The 27,890-nt window shown below is 42.0% G+C and overlaps 1 protein-coding gene across 1 annotated transcript in view; it reads right to left on the reverse strand.

The window, feature by feature from the left end:
* Positions 1 to 27,890, reverse strand: part of AFF3 (AF4/FMR2 family member 3) — a 399,168-nt gene that overhangs the window by 81,401 nt on the left and 289,877 nt on the right. Inside the window, exons 7-8 of the mRNA XM_015429703.1 lie at positions 20,579 to 20,630; positions 2,565 to 2,605 (exon numbers count right to left, since the gene is read on the reverse strand). Coding sequence (XP_015285189.1) covers positions 2,565 to 2,605; positions 20,579 to 20,630 — 93 coding nt within the window. The remainder of the gene's footprint in view (positions 1 to 2,564; positions 2,606 to 20,578; positions 20,631 to 27,890) is intronic.

Here is a 27,890-nt window from a genome sequence, read left to right on the forward strand (position 1 = left end):
GCACAATGTAGTTGAAAGCATCCAGCAGTAAAATTGTGCATTTTGCATTTAAACTCCTTGGAGGAGAATTTGGGGGCATGTGAAATAAACAGATTCATGTAGAAGAATTTCTTTTTTTGCCGCTTTCATTGCATGGCTCAGTAACTTATACGATCAACAGTTCTAAGGAAAGGAGGGGAGGGTTTCCTCTGCCACTGCAACTTTGAACACTTCAAATAAGAGAGGCATATGGACCATCTAGAAAAGCTAGTTATTTAGAATTTATTTTATTTTTTATTTATTAAGATTTATACCCCACCCTCCCCACAAAGCGGGCTCAGGGCGGCTTACAAGGGGAAACCCCATATAAAACAGATAAAAACAATAAAACATTAATGACAATTAATAATTTTTTTTACTTAATTTAACAAGATGGTCTCCGGATGGTTCTCCAGGGTGATGTTATCCTATAGCTCAACCAGGTAAATCCAGTGGCCACGCAGAAATTATGGCAGATCTTCCTAGGCCATCTTAACCCTGATGTTGTCCACCTCATTGGTGGCGGTGGTAGTGGTGGCCCCTATGTGAAAGCCTGGTGGAAGAGCTCCGTCTTACAGGCCCTACAGAACTGCATAAGGTCCCGCAGGGCCCTGATCTCCTCCGGGAGCTCGTTCCACCAGGTAGGGGCCACCACTGAAAAGGATCTGGTCCTAGTTGTGGCGAGCCTTGCCACCAGGCGATATTGTGCCCCCGGACCGAAGTGCTCTTGGGGGTATATATGGGGAAAGGCAGTCCCTCAGGTAAGTTGGACCTCAGCCATGAAGGGCTTTAAAGGTAAGTACCAGCACTTTAAAGCGGAATCGGTGTGCTATTGGCAGCCAGTGCAGCGCTTTCAGTCCAGGCCGGATGTTCTCCCACTTGGGGAGACCCTTGTCTTCATCTGTAAAGAGGAAAAATGACAGGGGAGGGACTTGGAAGAAGTCCCCGGCTGTTTGGGCGCACATAGGGGCTGAAAGACTCCTATATGTCTCCAAACAGCCAGTTCCCAATAGGGGGGATAAAAAGAAATAGGAGCTTGCTATATATGTAGGGCTGCCAAGCTCCCGGTGGGGCCTGAGGATATCCCACAATTACAGCTGATCTCTGGACTACAGAGATTAATTTTCCTGGAGAAAATGGCAGCTTTGGGTGGTGGACTCCATGGTCCTTCCCCTCCCCAACTCCACCCTCCCCAGAATCTCCCCCCCCCCAATATCAGAAGTGTCCCAATCTGTTACTGAAAACCCTGTCCACATGTTCCTCTTAGGCAGCCCTAAGTGATCATCAACTGCTACACACCCCTCAATGAAGGCTTGTATTGGAGGAACTCTGCATAAGATTGCACCCCCTCCCCCCCGCTCAAGACTGGCAAACGTAGCTCAGACCATCCACCTTTTGATAACTCTGCGAAGAGATACTATTTTTCCTTCTATTTTTTTTTTAAAGTCTAAACAGAACAGGGCTTGTCAGTGGAGGTGGGCTAGTTTTGATGGTCTCAGTCTCAGACCATAAAGAAATGTTATTCACCCATGCACAACATATCATTCATCCTAAGTGGCAGGCTCTGCTCTGGAGAAGCAGTTGACTGAGTTGCCTTACAAAGTCAATTACTGCTTTTTCTCAGGGAGGCGGAGGCAGCGTGGGCCAGAAAGGTTGAGATGCCTGCCAAGAAGGCATGGGGAAATTTGCTGTGTGTCAGCCTACATGACACAGTATCTCATTTGTGGATAAATATGAATCTGGTAGGAAAGAAAGAAAGAAAGAAAGAAAGAAAGAAAGAAAGAAAGAAAGAAAGAAAGAAAGAAAGAAAGAAAGAAAGAAAGAAAGAAAGAAAGAAAGCTATAAAATGCCCACTGCAACACTCCCAATTCCAAAAACTGAAATAAAATAAAGCTGTTTTTTTAAGACTGACTTAATCATTCTACCAATCCACTTTCATTAAGAGTTGTTTAAGGATGTCTTTACAGCCTGATTCCTATTTGGCTTCCTCAGGAAAGTGAACACCTCATAAGATTTCAGTAAAAACTTTGCCCAACTCATAACTGAGCAACATTTGAGAAATTATTTAATACATACATTATTGTCTGAGCAAGTCCTAACAACAGTAAAGGGAAAAAAAAATAATTGCCACACCATCTGGAATAAAAGACACTGCCTAGAGATTTCTCCAGTTTTTTAAAAAGGGAAAAGTCAAAAGGAGAATATCTTGAAATAAATGGCACACTTATTGCTGAGAAATGAGCCTAGATATATCTCAAACAAATGCTAAAGCTCAGAATTTACTGCATCATTCATGCAGTTTCGTCTCTCTCATTTCATGCCACAACAAGGGATTCTACATACTCCATATGAAATACAGCAAGACTGATCTCCCCCCACAGTAATAAACTCCACGCATGCATGACAAATCCAAGTATGCAAAATGTTTAACATCCCAGTTCAGAGATACTTTGGGGACAAAATCCGATTATGAGTTATATGCCACAATAAATAGGGCTCAGCGTTTCATAAAGCAATTTATAGTTCATAAAAATGACAAAATGTACCTGTCAGATAGAACCCGGAGAGCAGATTTCTGTGCTGCCTGCTGGAAGGAAGGGCAGAGATGTTTATTTTATACTCTGACTTTTAAAATATGAGCTCAATCAACGCTTAAAAAAAGTGTCACACACATTCCGGTCATGTGTCCACATTTTAAAGCATTAACAAGTAACAGTAAGCCCACAGTAAAAGGGATATTTTCCATCTAAAACATCTAATAACACTTTGTTAAGTATGCTATAAAGCCAGAGGACTGTTAAAGCACTGCCCAGAACTTTAAACCTGAACTATCCTATTGAGAGGAATTTTTAAAAAATCTTTCCAGGAATCAATCCCCTTCCTTTCCGCCATCTCCTTTACCATCAGTCTCCTCCCATTCTTCAACAGAAACAGATATCACATATTTGGGTTTCTGTAGTCATCTGTAGTTACAGAATGGCACATTTAGCAAGCTGTGTAAGATCTACAGGAGGCTTTTTAAGGCACTGTTGTAATAAGTAGCTGGCAAGTTTTGACTGTGCTACAGATGAATGATCCATTGATACTTCTTAGTCCTTGCCTACTGAAGGTGGTGGAAAAAATAGGGTTTGCTACTATGCTAACTTGTGGTTCAGGGAACAGAAATCATAGCTTATACAACTAGCAAGGCATTCAAGAATAAGCAGTGAACTAGCTTTCCCCTTTAATTATTGCCTTTTCCCAGACATGAGTCTTACAGCATATACTGACATGGCTGGCTTCATTTCAGTATCTAACTGAATATCCCTAAAGTTAAGATAATCTTGGCTGCAATTTTAGCCTTGGCTTTGACCTCATATATTCTGGAATTTGGCCTTCTTGCTTTGGAATAAAGACTTAGAGCACAAAAATGTATGAGGTCTGTTAAAGTCAAATACATGTAACTTTTAAATATAGTATTGATTTGATTCATTCATTTAAAAATTGTATCCCATCAACAGTGCCACCCTCAGCAGAATTTGCAACAGGGTATGAGCTTTCATGAGTCACTACTCAGTTCTTCAGATACAGCTAGAATGTGAGTCCATCTGTCCTTATACCTTGGATAGTAGAGTGATTTTAGATGCTGAATGACAATAGCAGGTGAATGATAAAAACAGGCATGATTGGATTAGGTGTGATATGCAGAGGGGTAGTAGGCATAGAGAAATCAGCATTGGTAACGAGACAGGAAACCTAGGTCTCAATTCAGTCCAGGAGGATGCAATGTCTTGAGCTTCATTATCAGATGCAATTCAGCAGTTTCTCTTTCTAATCTCCCTTGAAATTCCTTCGTAGGAGAACTGCTACTCTTAAATCAGCAACTGAATGTCCTGGAAGGTTAAAATGTTCCCCCACTGGTTTTTGAATGTTGTGGTTTCTAATAGCAATAGAAAGACTAAGGCTGATTTTGCACTAGAGCAGTCTCACTGTTGCACCGCCGTTTGCCCTGGTTCTATTGGTCAATTTCACACCCAAAGCCGCACGGCTGATTTTGACCCGTGGCTTTGCCCGATTTCCCCCTCAGTTTCGTGATCCTGTTTTTTGAGGATCAACGAAACTGCGGAGGAAATCGGGCGAAGCCGCGGGTCAAAATCAGCCGTGCCGCTTCGGGTGTGAAATTGACCAATAGAACCGGGGCAAATGGCGGTGCAACAGCGAGGCAGCTCTAGTGCAAAATCAGCCTAAGAGTCCAGTAGCACCTTAAGGCTAACAAAATTTGTAGTAGGGTATGTGCTTTCATGAGTCATTGCACACTTCTTTAGAGTTATTTCCATTTATTGTTTGCATCCTCCTGGACTGAATCCTCCTGTACCAAATTTCTGTGGTATTATTTTTTATTATTTTTCAAAATAACTTCTACGAAGCAGTTACCAACCGTAGAAATACATAAACAAACAAATGCTTTCCCGTAACTTAAACAGATTACAACAGAAATAACTCAGCATCCCCACATACAGATTCCACATGATACTCCAAGATCTATTTAGACTATATAAAATGAGGAATGAAAACTTCACCTAACAAGACCTGTAATAAAGTTTCACATTAAGATCCACTTATGGAAATGAATGTTAGTAGGTAATATATCATGCGTAGTAAGATATGAGAAAATTGGAAACCATGTAGATTCGAATTTGGAATAGAAAGACTGTGAGGTTTGGGCTTTATGTATCTTATCAGTGATCTTTGCCATCACAAAGTGCTTTCACACTTTTTTTCCTGTACCAAATTGAGACCTAGGTTTCCTGTTTCATCAGCAATGCTGATATCTCCACACCTACTACCCCTCTGCATATCACACTTAATCCAGTCAAGCCTGCTACTGCCATTCGGCATCTGAAATCATCTTTATAAAGTTTATATCTCCAGTACTTCATGTTACATTTTATGAGACACATTGCCCGGCCCAATAAAGTGACATTTGTCAGATCCAGCCCTCGTAACACATGAGTTTAACACCACTGCTCTAGATTGTGCCTTCCAGAAGGATTGGAACCCAATCGCATCCCAGCCATGTGGACTTTGATAACCATACCAATCACAGATTGAAATGGATCTAGATAAGGATCTAGAGAATCACCTTTATCCAAGAATCACCTTGCCCAGTAATGTAATATTGGAAATGGCCTAGCATTACTAAGATCAGAGAGATCTACAGAAGTCCCCCCCCCCCGGAGAAGTCATACTATAGCTTTCTTAAGCGGAGCTGGGACTGTTATACTGGTTATTCCTGGTACCCAATCAGGTACAACAAGGTTCAGTTTGGTCTTACTTTTAATTCTTGTGTTGTGCACCATGCAGTGAAATCAGAACATGAGTGGGTGCCACTCTTTTTTTTAATTCACTGTGTACAACATTGTTTAAACATCATTAATTTTATTTTTAGGGATGGATGAACCCTAGTCTCTACTGAATTCAGACTAGGTCCTTTACTTACAGATATGCTTAGTCTCAAAAGGTTCAATTCTAAGCTGGAGACACTTCAGTCTAGCCACACTTTCATATATCCAGATGGATTGACAAGCCAGTTGGTTTTGTGAGGTTCATAATGTGGTATGCGAGGGTCTTCCTTCCCTCCTTTCTGCTGTGTCGGGTCCTGAGGCCAGCAGAATGGGAGGGGGGAAGATCTTGCAAAAGCCATTTAAAGAGAGTGTTCCCTTTAAATGGCTTTTACAAGCACCATCACACGAGAGTGAAGTCCAAGTGGTGAGTTCACCACTGACGGGTGAACTCACTGCTTGGACTTTACTTGTACAAGGCACCCACTCACAAAAACTATTTAAGGGGAATGTTCCCTTTGAATGGCTTTTGCAAGCAGTGCCATGTGCGAGTGAAGTCCAAATGGTGAGTTCACCACTTCCAGGACATCACTTGTGCTTGGACATCACTTGTGCACAGCTTGCAAAAGCTATTTAAAGGGAACGCTTGGAAGTGGGGGTGGGGAACGAAAGGGATCACTGAAATGGCTTGCATCTATTTCAGCCTAACAGCTGAGAGGTTAACCAGCCCCACTGTTAGGCTGAAATGGATGCAAGCCATTTCAGCAATCCCTCTCGCTCCCACTTCCCACCACAAACCTCTGAAAACCACTGGAGAGTCATGGATAGGGCAAACTACGAACCGGCTACGTTCATCATGAAATTAGGTTTATGCCCATCCCTAGTCTCTACTATCCTCCATACTGAAAGGTAAGAGATGAGGTACAGCTCTTGCTGGAAGGGGCACCTGTAGATCTTTTCAGACCATTTCGGTTGCAGATTCTGAAATGACGCAGAATAAAATTGAGCTTCCCAACCTATCAATCCTATCAATACTACTATCATTAAATAACAATGATAATAATGAGTATTACTTATAAGCGACAATGAGTTCGAAGAATTTTTAAACTGTTATTTGTACATTTCTTTTTTATTAATAATTTTTTTATTTTTCAACATAACAAAACCAACATAAAAGGGGGAATTCACTTTCAGTTTCTTCAATAACATAATGATGCCTAGTTTATCATAAATTTGTGTAATTCACCTTATAATATTAACAATACCGCTTACAAATGTATGATACTTATACAATAAAAGTCCTTAAACTATAGATGAATATGTTGATTACTTGGAATTGTTATTTGTACATTTCTAATATATGTTTAGTACATGTATTAGAACAAATCTTAATTTTTTTTAAAGGAGAGTAATAGAAGGAAGTTCCTCTAGAAAGAAAATATTGGGTGATACATGATTCTGTCACCAATATTACTTTATTTGAAGTATTTCCACTCTACTTTTCCATATTAATAGTTAGGTGGCACCTTACAAAATTAAAAAAAGTATAAAACAATATAAACAGGATAAAAACACATCAAGATAATTAAAACAGGAACAGCTTCAACAAAGAATGACATAAAATGCAGTATTTCTTACAGCAAGATTAAAGCAGTATCTAGTTTAATAATTAAAACAGAAATCTTAAAAGGCATCCTAAGATAATAAAATTCTTAGGCAAATTATGCGGCTCCACTTGGTAAAGGTAAATTATCTAAAAGTTTTGGAAAATTAAGATGTCTTTAACTGGCCCCTCAAAGACTGTATAGTAGGCACCAGGCAAGCCTGTGTGTGGAGGGAGACCTGTAACCTTGGTGCCACAGCTGAAAAGTGTGATTATTTCTTGTAGTGGAATGCATCGCTTGCATCTAGGCCCATGACTTGCTCCATCTGCAGTGTACCATGTGCCTTGTGGGGCTCAGATGTGGCAAATGATCCACCTAATCCCTAAAAATTATGCTGTATGTACAATCATCCTTAGTTATATCCTGATTGCTTATTAAGACATAATTGATGTGTTTTCCTTCTATGCAGTTTAATTACTTACTTTAGGAAATTCCTTTTGGCCTCTCTAAATGCTACGTGGGTATCTATTTCAATCATCCTAAGTCTGTAATATTCACTTGTTTGTAGACTTGTTTCAGTGTTTATGTTCCACTTACGCCTTGTTAACATCTGCACTTCTGGAAATTTCATACTGGCTACCTATGTTTTGATAATTTCACAGTAACAACTGCTTGGACAGAGGTCATAAGTATACAGTTAGAATAATACAGTTTTGCTTGGGGTCTCCAAATAATGCTGATGTTTCAAAGGGACAGCTTTTTTTTTTGGCCCCCCCAGAGGGGATTTTTTTATGGCATTTTTTTACATACTACAAACTACAACGAAAAATTGGGAAGGAATAACTACATCTAGGGAGAAAGGAAAGAAAACCACAACTAACTAAAAGTCCAAGAATAGGAGATCATCACAACAGCTTGTATAAATGTTAATTTGCTAATATTACTTTGAACATAGTTGGCTATGCTAATTTTTTAATCTTTTTATTCAAAGTTTTAACCATTCAAGAGAACCCCCAGAGCATCCCACAATAAAACTAAAGTTTAAAGGCACAATTCAGAGTCCTTCAGCCTTCATTTTGTCTTATCTTTTTTAATTCTCAATTTATATATATGCTTGGGGGCAGCCGCCCCCTTATCAGAAAGAGAGTCCTTGTCGGAAGACCCCGAGTCCAATTAGCCACTGGATTTGCTGTCATCTTCTTCCTTCTCAACCTCGGCTGGCTCTCCCAGCTGCACTCTCAGGAACTCATGTGCTTTGGAAACAGAGTCAATCTTTTCTTTTTTATCTTGTAGTTTGAAAATGACTCCTTCTGGAATTAACCATCTGTAGACAATGCTGTTTGTTTGAAGAAAAAGGATTAAATCTTTATATTTCTTTCTCTTTTGCCTTATTTCGAATGGAATGTCTTTTAGAATACTGATACTGTTGTCCCCAATTTTCAAGGGTGTTCCTGTAGTTGCTTTCAGGATAGAATTCCTCACGTGTCGCTTTGAGAATCTAGCCAGTATTTCCCCAGGCAGATTATTTTTTTTGATGTACACGGAATAGGACCTATAGACCACATCCATTTCACTTGCAAGATACTCCACTTTCAAATCTGTAACTGGGGCTAATGCTTCACTCAGGAGTTGCTTTAGATTATCACCTTTTAATTCTGGGACCCCTTGAAACCGTAGGACCAAATTTGCTTTCTCCATTTGCAGCTGTAAAAGTTGTGATTCTTCAGAGACTTGTTTCTTTTCCAGCTTTTGCACCTTTTTCTTAACTTTTTTGGCATTGGCGTCCATTTCCTTCACCTTCTCAGCCGTTTGCTCTATTATTTTTAAAGTCTTAGTCAGTTGGAGCTGCTGAGTTGCTAGATTCTGATTTAGATTAATCAGCTGATGTTCGATGTTAGTCATCTGGTCCAGCAGAGGGTGCAAGGACTCTGCCAACATTTTGGAGAGCTCGGTGGTCTCTTCTGGTCGAGGGCTCAAGCTGGCTGGTTTCACTTTTACTGGTTTGTCTTTCTCTGCCCTCTTCCCCGCCATCTTTATGGATTGTTTACTTTTATGAAAACTTGCTAAAGTCTCTGAAATACGCCCATACGCTTATCCGTGCTCTGGTAAGTCTCTCAAAACAGATTTCAATGCTTTTTCTTCTGCTCCCCCCTTAGTATTTTGTTGTTTAGTTCATGCGTATGGGAGGGGCCCCTCCCCCGCTCGCTTTTTTTGCCGTTCCCAGGGGGTAGCTTTCTTTTTAAATTCTCGTTTTGCTTTAACCCGACTCACAGTTCATTGTTGGTCATACGACCTCACTCGGCATATGTTTAAAATGCTCAATCTCCGACGCTTGTCCCAGTCAGCAGCTCTAGATCCATACGAACACTCAGTGGCAGGACCGTCGGGGCGGAGGAGCACCTCAATTCCCCAGCATTGTGCTGGCGAAGAGGCCACCCCTCAAAAGCCCCATGGCTAGGAGCCTTTTGCCAAGGCTCTGGGGGGGTAGCAACCCGTCACCCCCCTTCCTTTCCGCTGGTGCGCAGATCACATCCCCAGGAGGTCTGGGAGATGCGTCTGCCAGCGTGTCACCATAAACCAGAAACCTCCAAAGCGACAGCTTTTTGAGATACATCATACCAATTACCTTTCTGTCAATGAAAGTCAAAGTTTACAATTAGCACCTCACTGTTTTTAACAGCCCAATTTCCCCCTGTGCTGTTCAATAGGGATGGATGCAAAATGTAACTGGACTGCTACTTGGCTGAAATGCTGATCCATGGGTGTTCTGATAAGCAATCTGACCAAGACTTTTTGGCAGAGCCCTAAGGGAGATTATCAACAAGTCCCTCTTTGAGGGGTGGTTCCTGAGGGCACTCAAGGAAGCAATAGTCTGCCCTCTCCTGAAAAAGCCAACTTTGGATCCGGCCGAATTGGCCAACTATCGGCCAGTTTCCAACCTGCCCTATCTGGGCAAATTAATTGAGAGGGCAGTGGCGATACAGTTACAGGGCTTTCTGGATTATGCTTCCGTCCTAGATCCCTTCCAGCGCTGGTTGCCCTTACTGACGACCTCTGGCGACATCTGGATTGGGGCGGTGTGGCAGTGCTGTTGTTCTTAGATCTGTCGGCTGCATTCAACACAGTCAACCATCAGTTGCTGACCCACCGCCTCGCCGATGTGGGGATGCAGGGGCTTGCCTTGCAATGGCTTGCTTCCTTTCTCCAGGGTCGGGGACAAAGGGTGGTGCTAGGGGATCAGCAGTCCAGGAGACACCCACTTGAGTGTGGTGTGCCTCAGGGGGCGGTGCTTTCCCTGATGTTGTTTAACATCTACATGCACCCCCTTGCCCAGATTGCCTGGAGGTATGGGCTGGGGGGTCATCAGTATGCTGATGCCACCCAGCTCTATCTGATGTTGGGTGGCCAGTCAGACTCCAGCCAGGAAGATCTGGACCGGGCACTGCAAGCCGTGGCTGGTTGGCTTAGACTGAGCCAGCTGAAGCTAAATCTGGTGAAGTCGGAGGTCCTGTGATTGAGTCAGGGTGGGCTGGGGCTGGGGCTTCCACTCCCGACCTTCGATGGGGCACCACTGGTGCCAGTGCCAAAGGTTAGGAGTTTGGGAGTGCTCCTGGGTCCCTCCTTAACAATGGAGGCCCAGGTGGCAGCCACTGCTAAGACAGCCTTTTACCATCTTCGACTGATTCGGCAGTTGGTTCCCTTCCTCGACTGCGACGACCTGGCTACAGTGATCCATGCGATGGTAACCTCGAGATTAGACTACTGTAATGCTCTCTACATGGGGCTGCCCTTGTCACAAATCTGGAAGCTGCAGCTAGTGCAGAATGCCGCGACCAGACTTGTGATGGGAGCACATCCGGCCGGTGCTGAAGGCGCTGCACTGGCTGCCAATAGCATACCGAATTCACTTCAAAGTGCTGGTACTTACCTTTAAAGCCCTATATGGCCAGGGTCCAACATACCTGAGGGACCGCCTTTCCCCATACATACCCCAGAGAGCACTACGGTCAGGGTCGCAACATTGGTTAATTATTCCAGGTCCTAAGGAGGCCAGGTTCACTGTTAGTAGGGCCAGAGCCTTTTCGGTGGTGGCTCCTACCTGGTGGAATGAGCTCCCAGAAGAGATCAGGGCCCTGCGGGACCTTGTAGAGTTCCACAGGGCCTGCAAGATGGAGCTCTCCTGTCAGGCTTTCAACTAGGAGCCGCCCACCACCACCACCACCACCACCAATTATTATTACTAGTAACATCTATGGTAGAGGGTTGGCCCTGTATGGAGACTGAGCCACAGTGTGTGGGAGACTGGAATACCACTGAATCAGGATTTTAGAACTACATTCTATAACATGCCACCGTTAATTTACTGAAGGAACGACCTCCATTGCAAGCACTAAATTGTTATTGTTTACTATATGGTGATTTAATTTGCTTTTAAATGTCTTATGCTGACTTGGCACATGCTGCTGATAAATGTGAGCCTGAGCCTGCTTGCGGGGAGGGCAGTTTACAAATATAATAAAATAAATAAATAAAAATAAATAAGACTGCTTTTTAAATAAAGGGACCAACCTCCCCCCTCCCATGACTGTCTGAGAGAAAAATGAACTTAGGAGGGAGTAATTCTACTGAGGACAGATCAAAATGAGTAGCTGTGTTAGTCAACCTGTAGCAGGAGAAAAGAGTAAGAGTCCAGTGGCACCTTAACTAACAAAATTTGTGGCAGGGGATGAGCTTCAATGAGTCACTGCTCACTTCTTCAGATACAGATTTATTTTGTGGCATAGGGACTGGCCTGTTTGTGCAATGTAGAGGGTGGAAGGGCACTGCCAGTCCCTACAACAAAGAATAAATGGACACAAGTCTGGCATTAGAAACCACAACATTCAAAACAAGTGGGGGAACAGTTTAACCTCCCAGGACATTCAGTTGCGGACCTAAGAGTAGCAGTTCTCTTACAAAGAAATTTCAAAGAGAGAGACTGCTGAATTGCATCTGATAATGAAGCTCAAGACAATGCATCCTCCTGGACCAAACTGAGCCCTAGGCTTCCTGTCTTATTACCAATGCTGATGTTGGGTGGCCAGTCAGACTCCAGCAAGGAAGATCTGGACCGGGCACTCCATGCCTACTACCCCTCTGCATATCACACGTAATCCAATCTTGCCTGCTTTTATCATTCACCTGCTATTGTCATTGGACATCTAAAATCACTCTACTCTCCAAGATATAAGGACAGATGGACTCACATTCTAGCTGTATCTGAAGAGTTGAGTAAAAAAGGTAAAGGTGAAGGTTCCCTTGCTCGAAAGTCAGTCGAATCCAACTCTAGGGTTGTGGTGCTCATCTCAGTTTCAAAGCCGAAGAGCCAGCGCTGTCCGAAGACGTTTCCGTGGTCATGTGGCTGGCATGACTAAACACCAAGGCTCACGGAACGCTGCTACCTTCCCACCGAAGTGGTACCTATTTATCTACTTGCAATTTCTTGCTTTCAAACTGCTAGGTTGGCAGGAGCTGGAACTAGAGACGGGAGCTCACTCCGTCATGCGGCACACTCGGGTCTCGAACTGCTGAACTACTGACCTTCCATAGCCTGCAGTTCAGCGTCTTAACCACTTGAGCCACCGCAGCTCCTTGAAGAGTTGAGTAGTGACTCATAAAAGCTCATACCCTGCTGCAAATTCTGCTGAGGGTGGCACTGTTAAACTGCCACAGCACTCCCACTGTCCTGAGACTTAGGGATCATGGTTAATGCAGTCCCATGACTTCCCAACATTTTCTCAATGTCCCTTGTATGGAAACTCTGCCCCCTCCCTTGCTGTGCACTTTCAGTGTTAAGGGATGTTGGGGAAATCACACTCGAGGATTCATCTAGATTTTTGAAATGTAAAACTATCATTTTTAATGTGGTATGGTTTTGACCACATTAGAGAATTATACCTGAATAGGTTTAATATTATGTTAAAGAGAATTCTGTTCTCCAATGTGATATTAAAACTATTTAGATTTTAAAAAATTTAAAAGTTGTGAAGTACTTCTCTACTTCTGGGATTTTATTCCTTCCATTTTACAAACTTTGGGAAAAACTTCAGATAGAATCCTCAGGAGGGGAGAGAGATCAACTCCTAAATGAGGCCGAGCTAGAGAAGCTAATCTTCCTCCCCATTTAATTAGGATTTCCTTTTGCATTTATTAACATCATCAAATACAAGACATTGGCCCCGGTCACACGAGAGGTTTTGGGTCGGGAGAGGGACGGATCGGGGACGCAGCAAACGGGTGTGATCCCACTGCAACATCTGGGAAGTGTTGCGCACCTGTCCCCGATCCGGTCCTTCTGCCCAAAACGCCGCAGCAAAAATAAACCACCTACCGAGGTGGTTCTTCCGGCAAGGCCGCATCAAGGCCGGCCGTGGGATCCCCGGCTCCTGGCCAAACTGCGCATGCTCACACATGCGCAGTTTGGTAGTCTCCCCCTCCCGACCGTGGCTTCCTCCCCGGCATCTGATCGTGCCAGGGAGCAATGGCGCCACGGCTCAGGGGATCCATGGGATCCTGCCGCGGCGTCTCTATTTTGGTGCGGCTCTGATTAGCCGTACTTCGCCCATTTTTTATTCTGCCGTGTGGCAGGGAACATTATAGATTAAAAATGGTGCTGATAGAGTATTAACTTTTCTTCAATATTCTTGGAGGAAAGAAACAATTGATAGTTTTTAAAAATTGAAATAAAATGTAAAGCACAGTATTGCATTTTGATTCCATGCACAGGGTAACAGAATAACTGAGCGGAGGGTTATAGCTTTAGAAATGTCTAACCATCTGTGTTTTTGAGCCTTGCATTTAGGTAAAAGTACATGGAAGTATCCTAACAGTGTGTGCCTACCTCAGGTTTTTGCACCAACACTGGGACCTAGCACCAGCACTTGTGAAGTAGACATTGGCAATGGGACTTTCTCAGGGTGAGTATCCTTATGAGAATTCTTAAACATTGTTTATTGTCATACAGCCAGGTATTGTGAAACAACTTTTCTTTCCTTTTCAGCAAGGACTCCCCCCCCCCAAAGACAAACGGGATTTGAGAAATATTTTTTGCTACCCTATATACCACAGTACAGTCTCTTGCAAAGGAAAAAGACCTTCCCAGATACCGAATGAACAATGACTTTTTGATAATTTTCTTGTATTTATATTGCAAGTAAGGAATCAGAGAGCCAAGTATTTGAACTAACACTGGTCCCCTGAGTCTTCTCGCTCAGTATTTTTGAGATTTAGTTCTTTTCAAGAATATTGGTATTGTCCATGAACAAGGACTGAGACTGTACCAAAATAAATATTGACTGTACTGCTGAACTGGAAACAGCAAAGAAGAACTAAACAGATGGCATGAAGAACCAGGCAGGAAATTCTAGGTCCACTGCTCAGCTTCAGTACTCAACCAGCATCCAGCTATAAGACACAGGATAAGTTCCATCTTCCTCCTCAGGAAATACAGATCCATTCACAATGAACTCCATTGATTCCCCCCACACCCAGCGTATCAATCAGAGATGGAAGGTTCTAGCTGTACCTCAAACATATGAGACAAAATAAGTATTCTGTCTGCAGTAATAATTTTTCTGCTTCTCATTCTCTAGAGATTTTCCTCAGATATCTCCATACTTTATTGCAACAAAGTAAGTTCTTGGGAACATAATCAACAGATATTCAGGTTGCAGTATCTGCAAAACAAGCTACCAAGAATTGTCACAAGTTGCAATCTGTTGTTGAAAGGAAATCAAAGAGGAAATTAAAGGCCTTCATTGTAATTGGGATCGAACAGTGAGCTGATTCAGGGTAATTAGGCTAAGGCAGCAGCCAGGAGAAGCTGAAAGCTCTGTCTTACAATGGTTACGGAGAGCTCAGAGCTTTAACACAGTGGCCAGAGGCTATTGCCCTGTGCACCTTTGTATTTGCTGGCATTTTAACCAAAGTTACAATTGGACAACATGGTTAGCTCCTTTTAACAATAAGGTGAAATTGCAAGAGAGGTGTCAATTACTTAGTGATCCAGGGAGCTGAAAGAGGATGAAATAGACTGGACTCCAAAATCACCACAGGCAGCAGCAGTTCAGTCAGGGGCAGATGCCTTTATTACATGTTTCTTGAACTTGTTGGTCTAAGCAAGGCAGCTGTGTTAAACAAGGGTGATTGCAAACACTCTGCGGTAGTCATAATCCAGCCTCAGCCATAGTTGTGGCCACTGTGAGCACCTCCTTGTGCACACTACTTTGAAGGAATCTGGAATATCAAGAAATTAAATGTTCATTTTTAACTGAGTAGTTACTTGCTCATGAGCGGCTAACCTGGTGGCATAGGAGGAGATAACAAGGCTATGGCACAGAGTAACAGTCAGGTCCCCATGGCTGTCCATGTTTTTGCTGTTATACCCTGGCCTCTCAGTCTAAAGATAAACACCAGGATGGGGGGGGGGGAGCTGCTGCATGAGGTGCCATTAGGGATGCCAGCTGCCAGGTGAGACCTGGGAATCCACCAGAATTACAGCTCATCGCCAGACTACAGAGATCAGTTTCCCTGGAGAAAATGGATGCTTTGGAGGGTGGAGTTCATGGCACTGTAGCACACTGAGGTCCCTTTCCTCCCCAGGATCCATCCCCAAATCTCCAGGAGTTTTCCAACCTGGTTCTGGCAACCCTATCCCACGGCACTTGATTTGTGGCACACTTGTTGAAAAAGCTGGCTGCTACTCTTCTCTGCAAGCAGGGAAAACCTCTGGGCAAAATATGCTAAAGGGTGCAAGACTGAAAATTCTGTGCAGGTCATTCAGTCACTAGGGAAGCAGGTCAATTCTTGCCCATACAACTGATTCCTGACTTCCACCTTCTTCATGGCTCACATGTGCAATCAACTAAGTAATGCTTGTTTAACCACATACTGGGCTTGATCATGATCCAGCCATCTTTTTCACTGATGAAAATGGGGGGGGGAGCTTTGGCCACCCAAAAAGATTATGCTGGGAATCATGGAGCCTGCATGGACAAAAAGGATGTTGGGTGGGGAGAAAAATGAGTGAGGAGGAAAATTTGGCAAGATGCACTGAAAAAGCTGGCTAGATCCAACCAATTGTTTACTAAGGCTCATAGAGAGAAACAGAATTTGTACTTTGGAAGAAGAGGAAGAAGAAGAGTTGGTTCTTATACCCTGTTTTTCTCTATCCAAAGGAGTCTCAAAGTTGCTTACAGTTAGCTTCCCTTCCTCTTCCCACAGTAGTCACCTTGTGAGGTTGGTGGGGCTCAGAGAGTTCTGAGAGAACTGTGACTGGCCCTAGGTCACCCAGCTGGCTTCACGTGGAGGAGTGGGGAATCAAACCCGATTCTCCAAATGAGAGTACTCTACTCTGCTCTTAACCACTGTCCCATTCTATCTCCTGTCTCTTGAACTCCCTCTCCTCTCCAATGCCATCTGAGTGCTTACTTTGCATAATTTATGATAAGCGTTGAATCTTCAGTGTCATTATTGGGGAATATACACTTGACCTTCTCTCAATTAAGCATGTTCAAATCAAGCCTGCTTGTGCTACATACACAGCACGACATGGAGCTTATCTTCACTCTGTTTCGTTCCAGCATGGGCATATTCAGCAACAGCCAACGCAAGGAGGCTTTTAAAAATAATTAGCATCTGCTGCAAAGGGCAGTGGCTGCTGAGATCATTAAATGCGATCATTAAACTTCATCTTCTATTAAAATCTTGTTAGCCAATTTTAAATGCATTGCAACTAAGACTTCATTAATGAAAGCTGTCATAGCTGATCTGCCTTTGCAATGCTGAGATTTAAAAGACTCAGCTTGGGAGTCATACCAGATTATATGTCCTTAGAGAGGGCTAAAGTTGGGGTGATGAGGCAGCTGTAGCATCCCTAGCATTATTTCTGCCATTCTTTTTTTAAGAAGAAGGCAATGGTATTGCTTTAGTATCACCTTCAATATTTTTGTGACTTTTACATCACTTGGAAACATTAACTTATCCTACATTATTTTGGTATGTTTACTGTCTATATTATTCTGTTTCTCTCCTTTATGCCTCCCTGTTAATAAGTAAGTGTGCATTAAAGAAAGGCTTGCTACTTTTCATCTGGCAAGCTTAGTCTTGGGAACCCTTTCTTTCTGCTGTTGCATTATACCCTGGGCTTGCAAAATGGCATGCTGAACATTCCATTTTCTTGGTGGCACCTTATGTTTCTGCATGTTGACACCTTCTGCTAACTGGCTATCTTTAAATACTTCCTATTTTTAAGAGAGCAAACAGGTCAACTTTGTGCTTGTACTGTTAAACCCTAGGAACTTTTCCTGCTAAACCTGCTGAAAATTAAATTTCTGCCTTGCAATATGTGATATGTACAATGTGGACCATGACGAAAATACAAGACTGAAGCATATCATCATAGTTTTTTGCTTTGCTGTTTCAACTCAAAGCTCCTGCTCATACAAGCAGTCCCATTCAACTGAATGGTGGGAATGGAGTCATACATGCAGAGCTTTCAGTCATTTTATGAGGTTGGAAGTGAATTGGAGTTTAATTGTTACCTGTAGGGCTATTTTGGGGCAGGAACGCGCAGGAACGGAGTTCCGTCTGGCTTCAGAGTTGGCCATGCCCACTACAGCCAAAACCTCTGTGTGTGTGGCTACAGAGGGAAGGCCTGGAGAGCGACCCCCCTGGCGACTCCGAGGCGGGCGGGCTGGGGGGGGGCCCTGGAAGGATTGGGAAGGCATTTAAATGCCTCCCTGTGCCTTCCCCGACCTGTCCAAGGGCCGGCTTGCCTGGGCTCCCCGCAGCCGTGGATGCCTGGGCAAGCCAAGGGAAGGCATGGGGATGTGGCCTAATATGCTAATCAGCTGTATTGTTGGGGTGTGGCCTAATATGCTAATGTGTTTCTGCTGTTGGGTGTGGCCTATTATGCTAATGAGTTCCTGCTGGGCTTTTTCTACAAAAAAAGCCCTGGTTACCTGCGTGCTTATATTGTATGCTGCCTGGAGCCATGGGAAAAGGCAAGCTATAAATGTTTTAGTAAATAAATAAAGCAGTGTACACTAAATCAGTCTAATCTGCCAAAACAACAGCTCAGTATGTTCATGCCAATTCCTAAGATGGGTGCTTAGGATGTAACAGGTCACAATACCCATGATGATTGATTGAGGATCCATATGCAGATATAATCACATTTTAGCATGTACTGGCTCTGGCTGCTCTTTTGTAATTATTTATTCATTTGAGTTATTTATAGGTTGCTTCTCCAGAGAATTGTGAAGTATTAAAACAGAGTTCTATTCCTCTGTCTTTTACAGATGTTCCATTTTGGAGGCATGTCTCTCAGGATGGGTTCTGGTTGATTCCTTAGCTTCTATTTATACAATTCCACTATTCCTTTGGCAGAGACCAAGAGCACATACCAGGGTGTTGCCTTTTATGAATCTCAGGAGATGTGAGAGGCAAACAGAGTGGATGAACTTTGGTTACATATTCCAGACAAGCACAATGACTCTATTTATTCAGACTAAGCTGCTGAATGCAGATTGATTGACTCTATGGGCAATAAATTTTCGCCGCCACAAAACCTCAGTGGTAACCAACATGATCCTGAAGAGGGAGGGGGGAACCTACCTACAAGACTAGGGTTGGAAAAATAAATTTGATTATTTTTCCACACTTGTAAATTAGTCATTCAAATTCTTTTACCACTGATTGACATGAATTGCACAACTGGATTCAAAAGCTTACTTCTTGCCTTTTAGTTTCTACTTTGCTATAAAATGTTCCTATTCTAAGAGGACAAAAGGGGGGGAAAGGGAAGGAAGAGATATCTGCATTACAGTCAGCAATCAGTTCTTAATATTGCACCTAAGACGGATTTAACCTGCCCAATGACCTCTATACTGAAGAACAGAGAATTATAATGTAGATGTTTCATGCACCATTCCACACTTCAGGGGAACCAAGAGGCAATAATCACTACGATTCAGTGCTCAGAACAATCTTAAGTACAGTTTTGACATCTCCATGACACAAAGCTTCAGACATTTTCCGAAAGACATGATGACAAAATTATTACTTTATGCATTATAAATCAAAGGGAACTGGATCTTCTTAACTTGCAGATTTATGTTAACTACCCAGCGGTCTGCTAATTGTGTGCTCTTCGGATATTGATTGGGGATTAAAAAGGTAGGGTTTTTTCAGTGTCAGTGAAATTAAATACGCAAACAGGGAAAATTTCTTTCTGCACATTACATCTTCTGATCACTGCCTGTAAAATTAAAACTGTAATTTTGAATGGATAAATGATGCTAATTAAAGAATGAAAATACATTTATATAATTAAAATTAAGAATCTGTCTAATATGTGTGGAAAATGTAATTACGGTAGGCTTCTTGATATATATTATCAGCTCAAAATGGTTTCTGTGTCTTCTTCTCTAACCCTTAAGCCTGCTAACAAGTTAAGTCCTGGAAATCCTTCTTTATCCTACTATATATTATCTTCTCTTCTAATGCTTCTTTTTCTTCCCCTTGTCAGTATTTAAATATCCCATGGCCCTGGTTTTTCACATCATGACATCTGACTTTTATTTTAATTAATTTATTTATACTACACTTTTCTCCCCAAAGGGAGCTTATAGTATTCTCCTCTTCCTCCATTTTATCCTCCAAGCAGCAACCCTATGAGACAGGTTAGGCTGAGAGTGTATGACTGGCCCAAGCCGGGTCCGTAAGCTTCCAGGGCAGGGTGGGGATTCAAACTTCTAACCGCTACATCATGCTGGCTCTGCAAATCTATCCAAGAATGACATCCTTTGGATCTGGAAGCCTCTAAAGTCCCCTTCATATAGGCCCTTTAAACCACTTTGGCTTCTGAAGGCAAAAGGATTTTTAGGGGCTATTTCTTGTAACTGCATTCTAGCAGCTAATGAAGTTTCAAGCTGGATTTTCCAAAACCTATTTTGATCCGGGGTTTTGGGTTGTTGTTGTTGTTTTTTTGGGGGGGGGGGAGATAGAGCTTTATCCTTTAGGTGTGTGAAACCTTAAAAAATTCATTTACCATCTGAAGCCAAAGCAGGTTTTAAGAGCCCATATGAAACGGACTCTAATCTGTTTGCCTACCTCAATGGTGAAGAAAATGCACTTCAAATATTTTCAGGGCAATTTCCATCTATTCTTTCTTCACACACTTCAGCATTAAGATATAGTATAGTATTGTACAGATGGCTGGGCTAAGTCCTGGGGAACCCATGGCATAACCTAACTTTCTGGCCAGTCACTTGTTATCTTTCCCAGGGTTGGCAACAATCTCTGCACCTCTGAGCATAAACTGAGCCTCTGAGATAGCGCCATTGCTTCAGTGGGATTGTTCTGGTGTTTAAGTAAATATTAAGCAGTATTTATCCATTAACTTAGAAGGAGACATACAAAGAATGGCTTCAGCATGTGAAAAAAAATCCTCATGTAATAGTTATGACTGTGCACAGGGAACTGAATGCTTTGCTGACTGGTATTCGGAGCTGCCTAACAAAGTGCTTCTTATCCATATTTTAATTAAGCAACTGCAAGCATATTTGTAGCATATACAATTAATAGCCTTCTCACCTGTTCATTCTCATCTTCATCACTGCTCAACTTGAGGTCATCTTCTAACGTTCTGGAGAAAGAATAAAGAAAGATCTATATTTAACTTCAATGTGATAATTCATAAGTGTTATGACAGTCATCAGAAATGCCTATTATATAGCAAGCGGTCTAATATTCTTACATTCTCCAGTATAAGTTCAGGCACTATTTCTAAGTAATTAATTGATATAGAGTTGCCAGCTCTGGGTTGGAAAATACCTGGAAATTTTGGGGGGGGAGCCTGAGGAAGCCAGGGTTTGGGGAGGGGAGGGACCTCAATGGGGTATAATGCTATAGCATCCACCTTCCAAAATGGCCATTTTCTCCAGGGGAGAAATCTAAGGAGATATCCAGCCACTATCTGAAGTTTGATGACAGCATGTTAAATTCTGACCATTCATACATAAATGCACAGTGATATTGGAAATATTCTGCTTTATGACGCTATGTGACACCATAAATCTACCTCTGAAGTAGTGCAAGAATCCAGGTTGTGGTGGGAACTATACCAGCTTTCCCCAAACATGTCTGGAGGGGAAACCTCTGGTGTAAATATTGTAATTTATGTCTTTATGAACCAGCCCTAGCACTTTTCACAATCTTGCAATATTTACTATATGCTTCTGAAAAAAACCCCACAGCTGATTCTGTGGCAAAGATTACAAACATGCAGACCTACTAAATAAAATAATGTAAAATGCTTTCCTGGAATATGCAGAATGTATGTTTTTCTCTGAAATGTGAAAGGATGAAATCTCTGAAATGAGGGATTTTCATTCCTGTTATCTTCCAGATTTGCTTACAAGAAATGGTAAATTCCTGATGTTTTAATCGGCTCGTAATTAGAGATGTTGAAGAGGTTCTTCATTGTGTGAAAAGTGAGCATAAGGATATCTTTTCTTAGCAAAATGCTTAATGTCAAGGATTAGTTTGGTAAGTATTTAATATGAGTCAGTTCTGATGACATCTCCCATGGCTGACTTGTGGGGAAAATTCACACAAGACATTCTGTGCTCTTCTTCTACAAAAAGAAAACACTGACTTCATCTTTTCACAGAAAAGAAGCTCCAATCTCAAGCAAGTTCATGGTTCCAACATAATGTTGCTCACATGAATAACCATTTCCATAAGCAGTATTTTTGTGCAAGTCAACAAATACACCGTAAAATTAGAATAACTATCATTCTAGGACCATTGGAAAAGGAATAATCTTAAGAAGAACATGCCAGTCAGTTGCAGCCAACTTCTGGTAACCCCCTTCCATGGGGTGTTCCAGGCATGAGATGAGCAGAAGTGGTTTGCCATTGTCTCCTTCCACATAGCAATTCCAGTCTTCCTTGGTGGTCTCCCATCCAAGTGCTGACCATGGCTGACCCTGCTAAGCTCCCAAGCCTTGATGAGCTCAGGCTAAACTGAGCTAAATTCGGATGAAAGCTTGGTGAAGGTTTAAAAAAGTCTTGTCAGTCTTGTCAGACAGAGTCAGGCATTGTTTAGATTTTGGCTTGACAATAGCCAGTCAGAAAGATTGTATATGTTGATCTGAGGGAAACAGACAAGTCACTTGAGCAGTGAAGGAACACAACTCCTTGCCCTTACTGTGTACCAACACATTTGAGGAAAAGTTCAGAAATCAGAACTTAAAAGTCTAAGTGTCAGCCCTAGCTGATTTTCATTTATTCACAGTCTCTAGATGTGGGGTTTAGGTCTGACAGAAGAGGCTGGACAGTAGGTTGAAAACTGCCAGTCTAGCCTCCTAGAAAGAGAGAATATTTCTTACCCAATTGTTCAAATGGTTCAACTCAGAAGGGACCCCTGGTTTGTATGAAAATGGAAATGGTCTTAAACTCCTCAAGAGTAAAAAAGGGAAAGTTATAATCTCACAAGGGAAGTATTTAAATACAGGAAGAAAGTACTAACTCTCCAAGAAACTAAGATAGTTTTATGAAACTTGATTACGACACATTGTTTTCGAAAGAAATCTCCAAGACAAACAAACTTCTCGCTGTCAAAAACTGACTCTCTAAGAATATAAGCTTCAATTATACTCTGTTGCCTGTTCAAAATAATATAATCTGTATAAACAAGAAAATTTACCTCAATGCCTCATCCCCTGCCCTATTCCTAACTTATCTGTGCATGTTCAATAAAATCAACCTTTTTGTTTGAACTTTACTTTGTGTCAAGTGCCATTTCTAAAGGGATTTATAAGAGGGCTCCTGCGTAGTTACAATAAATCTCTAGCCTAGGCAAAAGCCAAATAACTTCTTTAACAGCGGGTGGGAGAGGCAGAAAATTATAATTCTATAATTTAAATACGCTACTAAGAGGCTGCTCAGTCAGAGTGGGGAACAGCATTTTGGAAGGAAAATCTGCCTCACTGAGAAGAAGAAACAGGGGTCCGTCATAGTCAGAAGCGACATCATTGTGTCAGGGACATCACACGACTATGTCCCTGTTTGGAGGTGGGGCTTCTCCTGCCTGCCAGCTGGCTAGCAGCAGATCAAAGCCCCCAAAATCGGGGGAACCACCCCTAGAACTCGGGGGCTGGCAACCCTACCATATCCTCACCTTTCTGTTTCCTTTTCTCCTTCCCTCCCACCCACCCACTTTTTCTCCCCCCTCCATCTTCAGCTATATTATTTATTTACTTCATTTATACCCAACTTTTTCCAGCAACAAGGACCCAGTGAAGCTTATATCATTTCCCCTTCTCCATTTTATCTTCACCACAACTCTGTGAAGTAGGTTAGGCTGAAAGTGTGTGAGTGGCCCAAAGTCACCCAGTGAATTTCCTTGGAAATGCAAGTGGAAGACAGTCATGGAAACATATTCTTAAAAACCCAGGTGGGTGAAGGGAGTGTAGTGAGAAAGCGGAATTTGGTAAAACTGTTTCTCTCTTGTACCTGCAGTGCTTCCATTGGCACAAGAGGCTCCACTGAGATAATTTTGCACAGTTTCCCTTCTTCACTGCATCCATATACCATGTGGCTATTTGTGCATGTGGCTCCCACAACTCCCAATATCAGTTTTGGGAGGTCAGAGGGTTGTTGAGGGAAAGGAGAAGTGCCTTCCACTTGTGCTTTACAGAATACACCCAACACCTCATTACTTGTGGTTGGCATCCCATTATTTTCTAAGCAAGAATGGCAATTCACTTTCATTAGGTTTGCATACATTCAGTCAGTCAACCAGATCAGCCGCCTTCAAAGGTGAATGGAATCATCTCAAAGCTCCAGCAACAAGCATCCCTTGATTTTCACATGCATTAGGATTAATCTTTAGGGAGTATTAACACACAATTGCATTCCTTCATCAAAGATCTCTGAGCTGTAAAACATAAATACCTCATGAGTAATGGGTGGACACATGTTTCAATCTGTGTTAATGAAGTGAAATTTACTGCTATTATTCTTTTTCCATCAAAGAACAGATGGTCAACCTTGCCTAATGCATATCTATATCCAAATCATGTACTTCATATGTTAACACAATATTGATGAAACAGCTATTTGTACTAGCTGTGATTATTTTATCACTGAAATAGTTTCACAGGCTAAAAATATAATGCACACTTTTTCGGTTTAAGGGGACTTGATTACATGTACTGAAATTGTATTGCTTATTTTGTAGAATAAAACAATTACAAAAACCAGAGGATATTTCTAACACAGCAGACTGAGATAACCCTAGAGTAATTTTGAAGTATCCCAAAGGGACCCTCTCTGATGTTCTCAGAAATGTTGTTTCATCAAAACAACACTTACATATAATGCTAAAATGGCATTTGTACTCCTAAATAATAATAGAGGAAGCCACAAATGATTTGAATACAACAAAAGCTAATTAAAAATAGTACTGTCAAGGTTACTTAACAAAATTAATGTTACTGTAAAGGAGATACATCAACACAAGATGTAATTGCAAAATACAAAATTCTGAATAACTGAAATGCAGCCCACAGTGACAAAATTAGGAATTCCTTCAGAAATCAGCGGCACTCTTCCAGTTGAGACTGTATCATTCTGCTTTTCTTTCTTAAACTATTTATGATGGCTAAAGGCATTTTTAAATTCCTATCATAGATAGTATATTCTGAAAAGTGATATGCAACAAGAGTTTGGCTACAGGTTATATTTGGACAAAGGAGAATTGGTTCAACTAGATGAAAGTTGTGCTGTCAGAAATTCTGAAGGTTCCCTCAGCAATAAGCAAAGAATGGTAGTTGGAGCTACAATGATAGAGCAGTCCAGGCGGGTAGCCGTGTTAGTCTTGGCAGCAGAATAAACCAGGAGACTAGGGGCACCTTATTTATTTATTTATTCATTTACATTACATTTATATACCGCTCTAACCTTTTTTGCCGGTCTCTGAGCGGTTTAAATATAGTTCCAAATTCCAGTTAATCTAACTAGGGCCACATTGTCAATGGGGTAGTGTCTGCCTACCAGCACCCCGGGCTAACTAAATTTATTCCTGCATAACTTTTTTTTGTGAGTGAGAGCTCACTTCATCATAGAAGGTATAGTCACTTTTGCCTCCATTATCTACCTCCCCTTATCTGTCTTCTTGGCGGCTAATTTGCCCTAAGAGTTGGGAGAAGAAATGGTGGTGGTAAAAAGTGCTGTCAAGTTGCAGCTGACTAATGGTGACTCCTTAAGGGGTTTTCAAGGCAAGAGACATTGAGAGGTGATTTGCCTTTGCCTGCCTCCTCATAGCAACCTTGGACTTCCTCGGTAGTCTTCCATCCAGATACTGACCAGGGCTCACACTGCTTAGCTTCTGAGATCTAATGAGTTTGAGCTAGCCTGGATTATCTGGGCCAGGGTGGGAGAAGAAATAGCAAGAAAAATTTGCTCTTAAGAAGAGAAATAAGCAGATATAAAAATTGGAGAGGGAGCAGCAACTGTGGTTCCCGCTTCCCTTTGTCTTTGTCTGTGCTTCCCGCCCTCCTCTGCCTGTCTGAGAGAACCTTCAGAATTCTCAGTAAGCAGAGACTGGTTACTACCTATGAATACTTTTGATGTGGTATTCATACCAAGGATACTTCTCTGGGTTGGGCGATTTGATCATTAGGAATATAGACAGCAGGATCTGTGACTGGTATTTTGACCACATGGTGAGTTGTATGTCTGGTCTGAAAGTTACCAGTATCATGTCCCACCTAGATAGGCTGATAGTGCAGGGAAGGATTCAGCAATCATGGAGCACTTTGGCACCAATGACACTGGGAAATGCAGTCATATTGTCCTGGAGGGGAAAAAAATATTTACTAGGGAGAAGGTTAAAGGCCTTCAAAGGGAACATTCTCAGAACTCCTACCTGTTCCAAATGCAGGGTCAGCTAGACAGGAACAGATTAGGCATCTCATGCATGAATGAGAAAGTGGTACCGAAAGGAAGGAGTTAAGCACTGGGGAACTTTCTGGGACAAGCCAAAGACATGGACTCCATTTGAGCCAGAAGGGAACCTGGCTTTTGCTACTTAATACCAATTCTAATTCTGGGGAAAGCCAGCAGGGGATGAGGAGCCTCCGGTTCAAGACAACTTATTCCAAAGGAATGGTGTGGTAAACGCTTCGGAAAATATTGGCCAGAGCAAGGCAGAACCTGAGAATGAGAGCAGGGCAGAAAAGGAGAGCCTATGTGCTCAATGGCACCTTTCCCCACTAATAAATAACCACTAATAAACATTAGAGAAATAAATTCCACCACAGAATGGATATGGGTGGAGATACCAGACCTTAAGGGTTAACATTGGACATTAAAATGTTATTCTTAGGAAAACAAGTCAGGAAAGTCGCTAGGAGCACTTTCTACTATTTATGTCAAAGTGCACCAACTGGTCCCCCTTCTTGATCAGGCTGACCTTGATCATGCAAAGCAGAATTACTTTGATGCACCTTTAGAGGAAGAAATGAATGTCTCTGGCAGCTGGTAGTGACAATGTTTTAACTTTAAGTATTTTAACTGATGGGTTCATCTAATTTTTATAACTGTGTATGTTTGCGTTTTGTAAGCTGCCTTGTCATTGTGGAAAGGCAGGACACTGGGCAAAATAGTAGGCTTTACCATGGTTATTAATGGAAAAGATGCCATTATTTCTACTAGGGGGGCAAAAATACTCAGAGAGTATCAATACGAATAGGGACTGGGCTCTTGCTGGTCCACAATTATGTTCCATGATTAAGGCTGCAGTCCTATGAACTCTATTTTGGGAGTAAGCCCTAATAGGGGCCTTACTTCTAAGTAGAATTGTTTAGAATTGCTTCCTAAAGCCATGCTATGTTGGTTTAATATTTCTTTTGTATATATAATCAGTTTCCAACTACCAAGATCCATACCTGGTGAAAAGTACCGGGTTCGACACATCAGGACGTGGGCCACGACATCGGAGAAGACGCGTTTATTAGTACTTAACATATGGAACAGAAACTCACGGCCGGGTGGCCAACTTTAGTCAATTGTGGAGGGACACCCCTAGGTCCTATTGGCGGGTTTGAACTTCCCGTCAATGTCCCTATTGGCTCCTTACTTGTAGTTCAGGAGCCTAGTCCCTACTGTCTTCTGGATTGAAACTCTAGCTGCCTCTGGCTGGCGTCAGGCAGTATCAGAAGACATAACACCTGGTATAGGTGCCAATCATAAACTAAAACATAGCAGCCAAGCCTGATCAGCCCACAGCGCCACTACCTGGCTAGCATGAGATGATGGCAATAGATAACATACATGATTCCAAACTAGAAATAGGAAGTACATCATTCCTACTGTCCTAACAATTCTTATTCAATTCTGCCATCAATTATATATCATTAATCAATCATACTTTTACTAATCCCGGGGTTTCTAATAGTTTTGGGGTGTCGAAAATTGGCAAACTGAGGCAGAACACAATACATAAGCATAACAGAACCAAAACTTTCTCCAAATAGTAATTACTAGAATGGTCAAAGAAATAATATGTTTCCATAACATTCAAAACTTGGGATAGGCAAGGAGTGGGTGGGTGGAAAGTGCAGAAACACTTTTGAAACATGACAGATTTACTGCAGGCAGCTGGAAAGAGATCTACGGCACAATCCCACTTCAGGATCAAAGAAGCTACATAAAATGAGGGCTTGTATAAAAATGAAAGAACGATGGTCACTTACCAGAAGATTATTTCTCTGCACCAGCCTAAATGCTCCCATAAGTCAAGGAGCCTGCCAAACTTTCAAGACTAATCACTTACCACCATCGCAGGAGGAAACAGGTTTAAGCAATAAAGTGTTTAAGAGAGCTACTCAGTTTTACCG

The sequence above is a fragment of the Gekko japonicus genome, unplaced genomic scaffold (genome assembly GCF_001447785.1).
Source record: "Gekko japonicus isolate JY-2015 unplaced genomic scaffold, Gekko_japonicus_V1.1 scaffold782, whole genome shotgun sequence".
Classification (NCBI taxonomy): Eukaryota; Metazoa; Chordata; class Lepidosauria; order Squamata; family Gekkonidae; genus Gekko; species Gekko japonicus.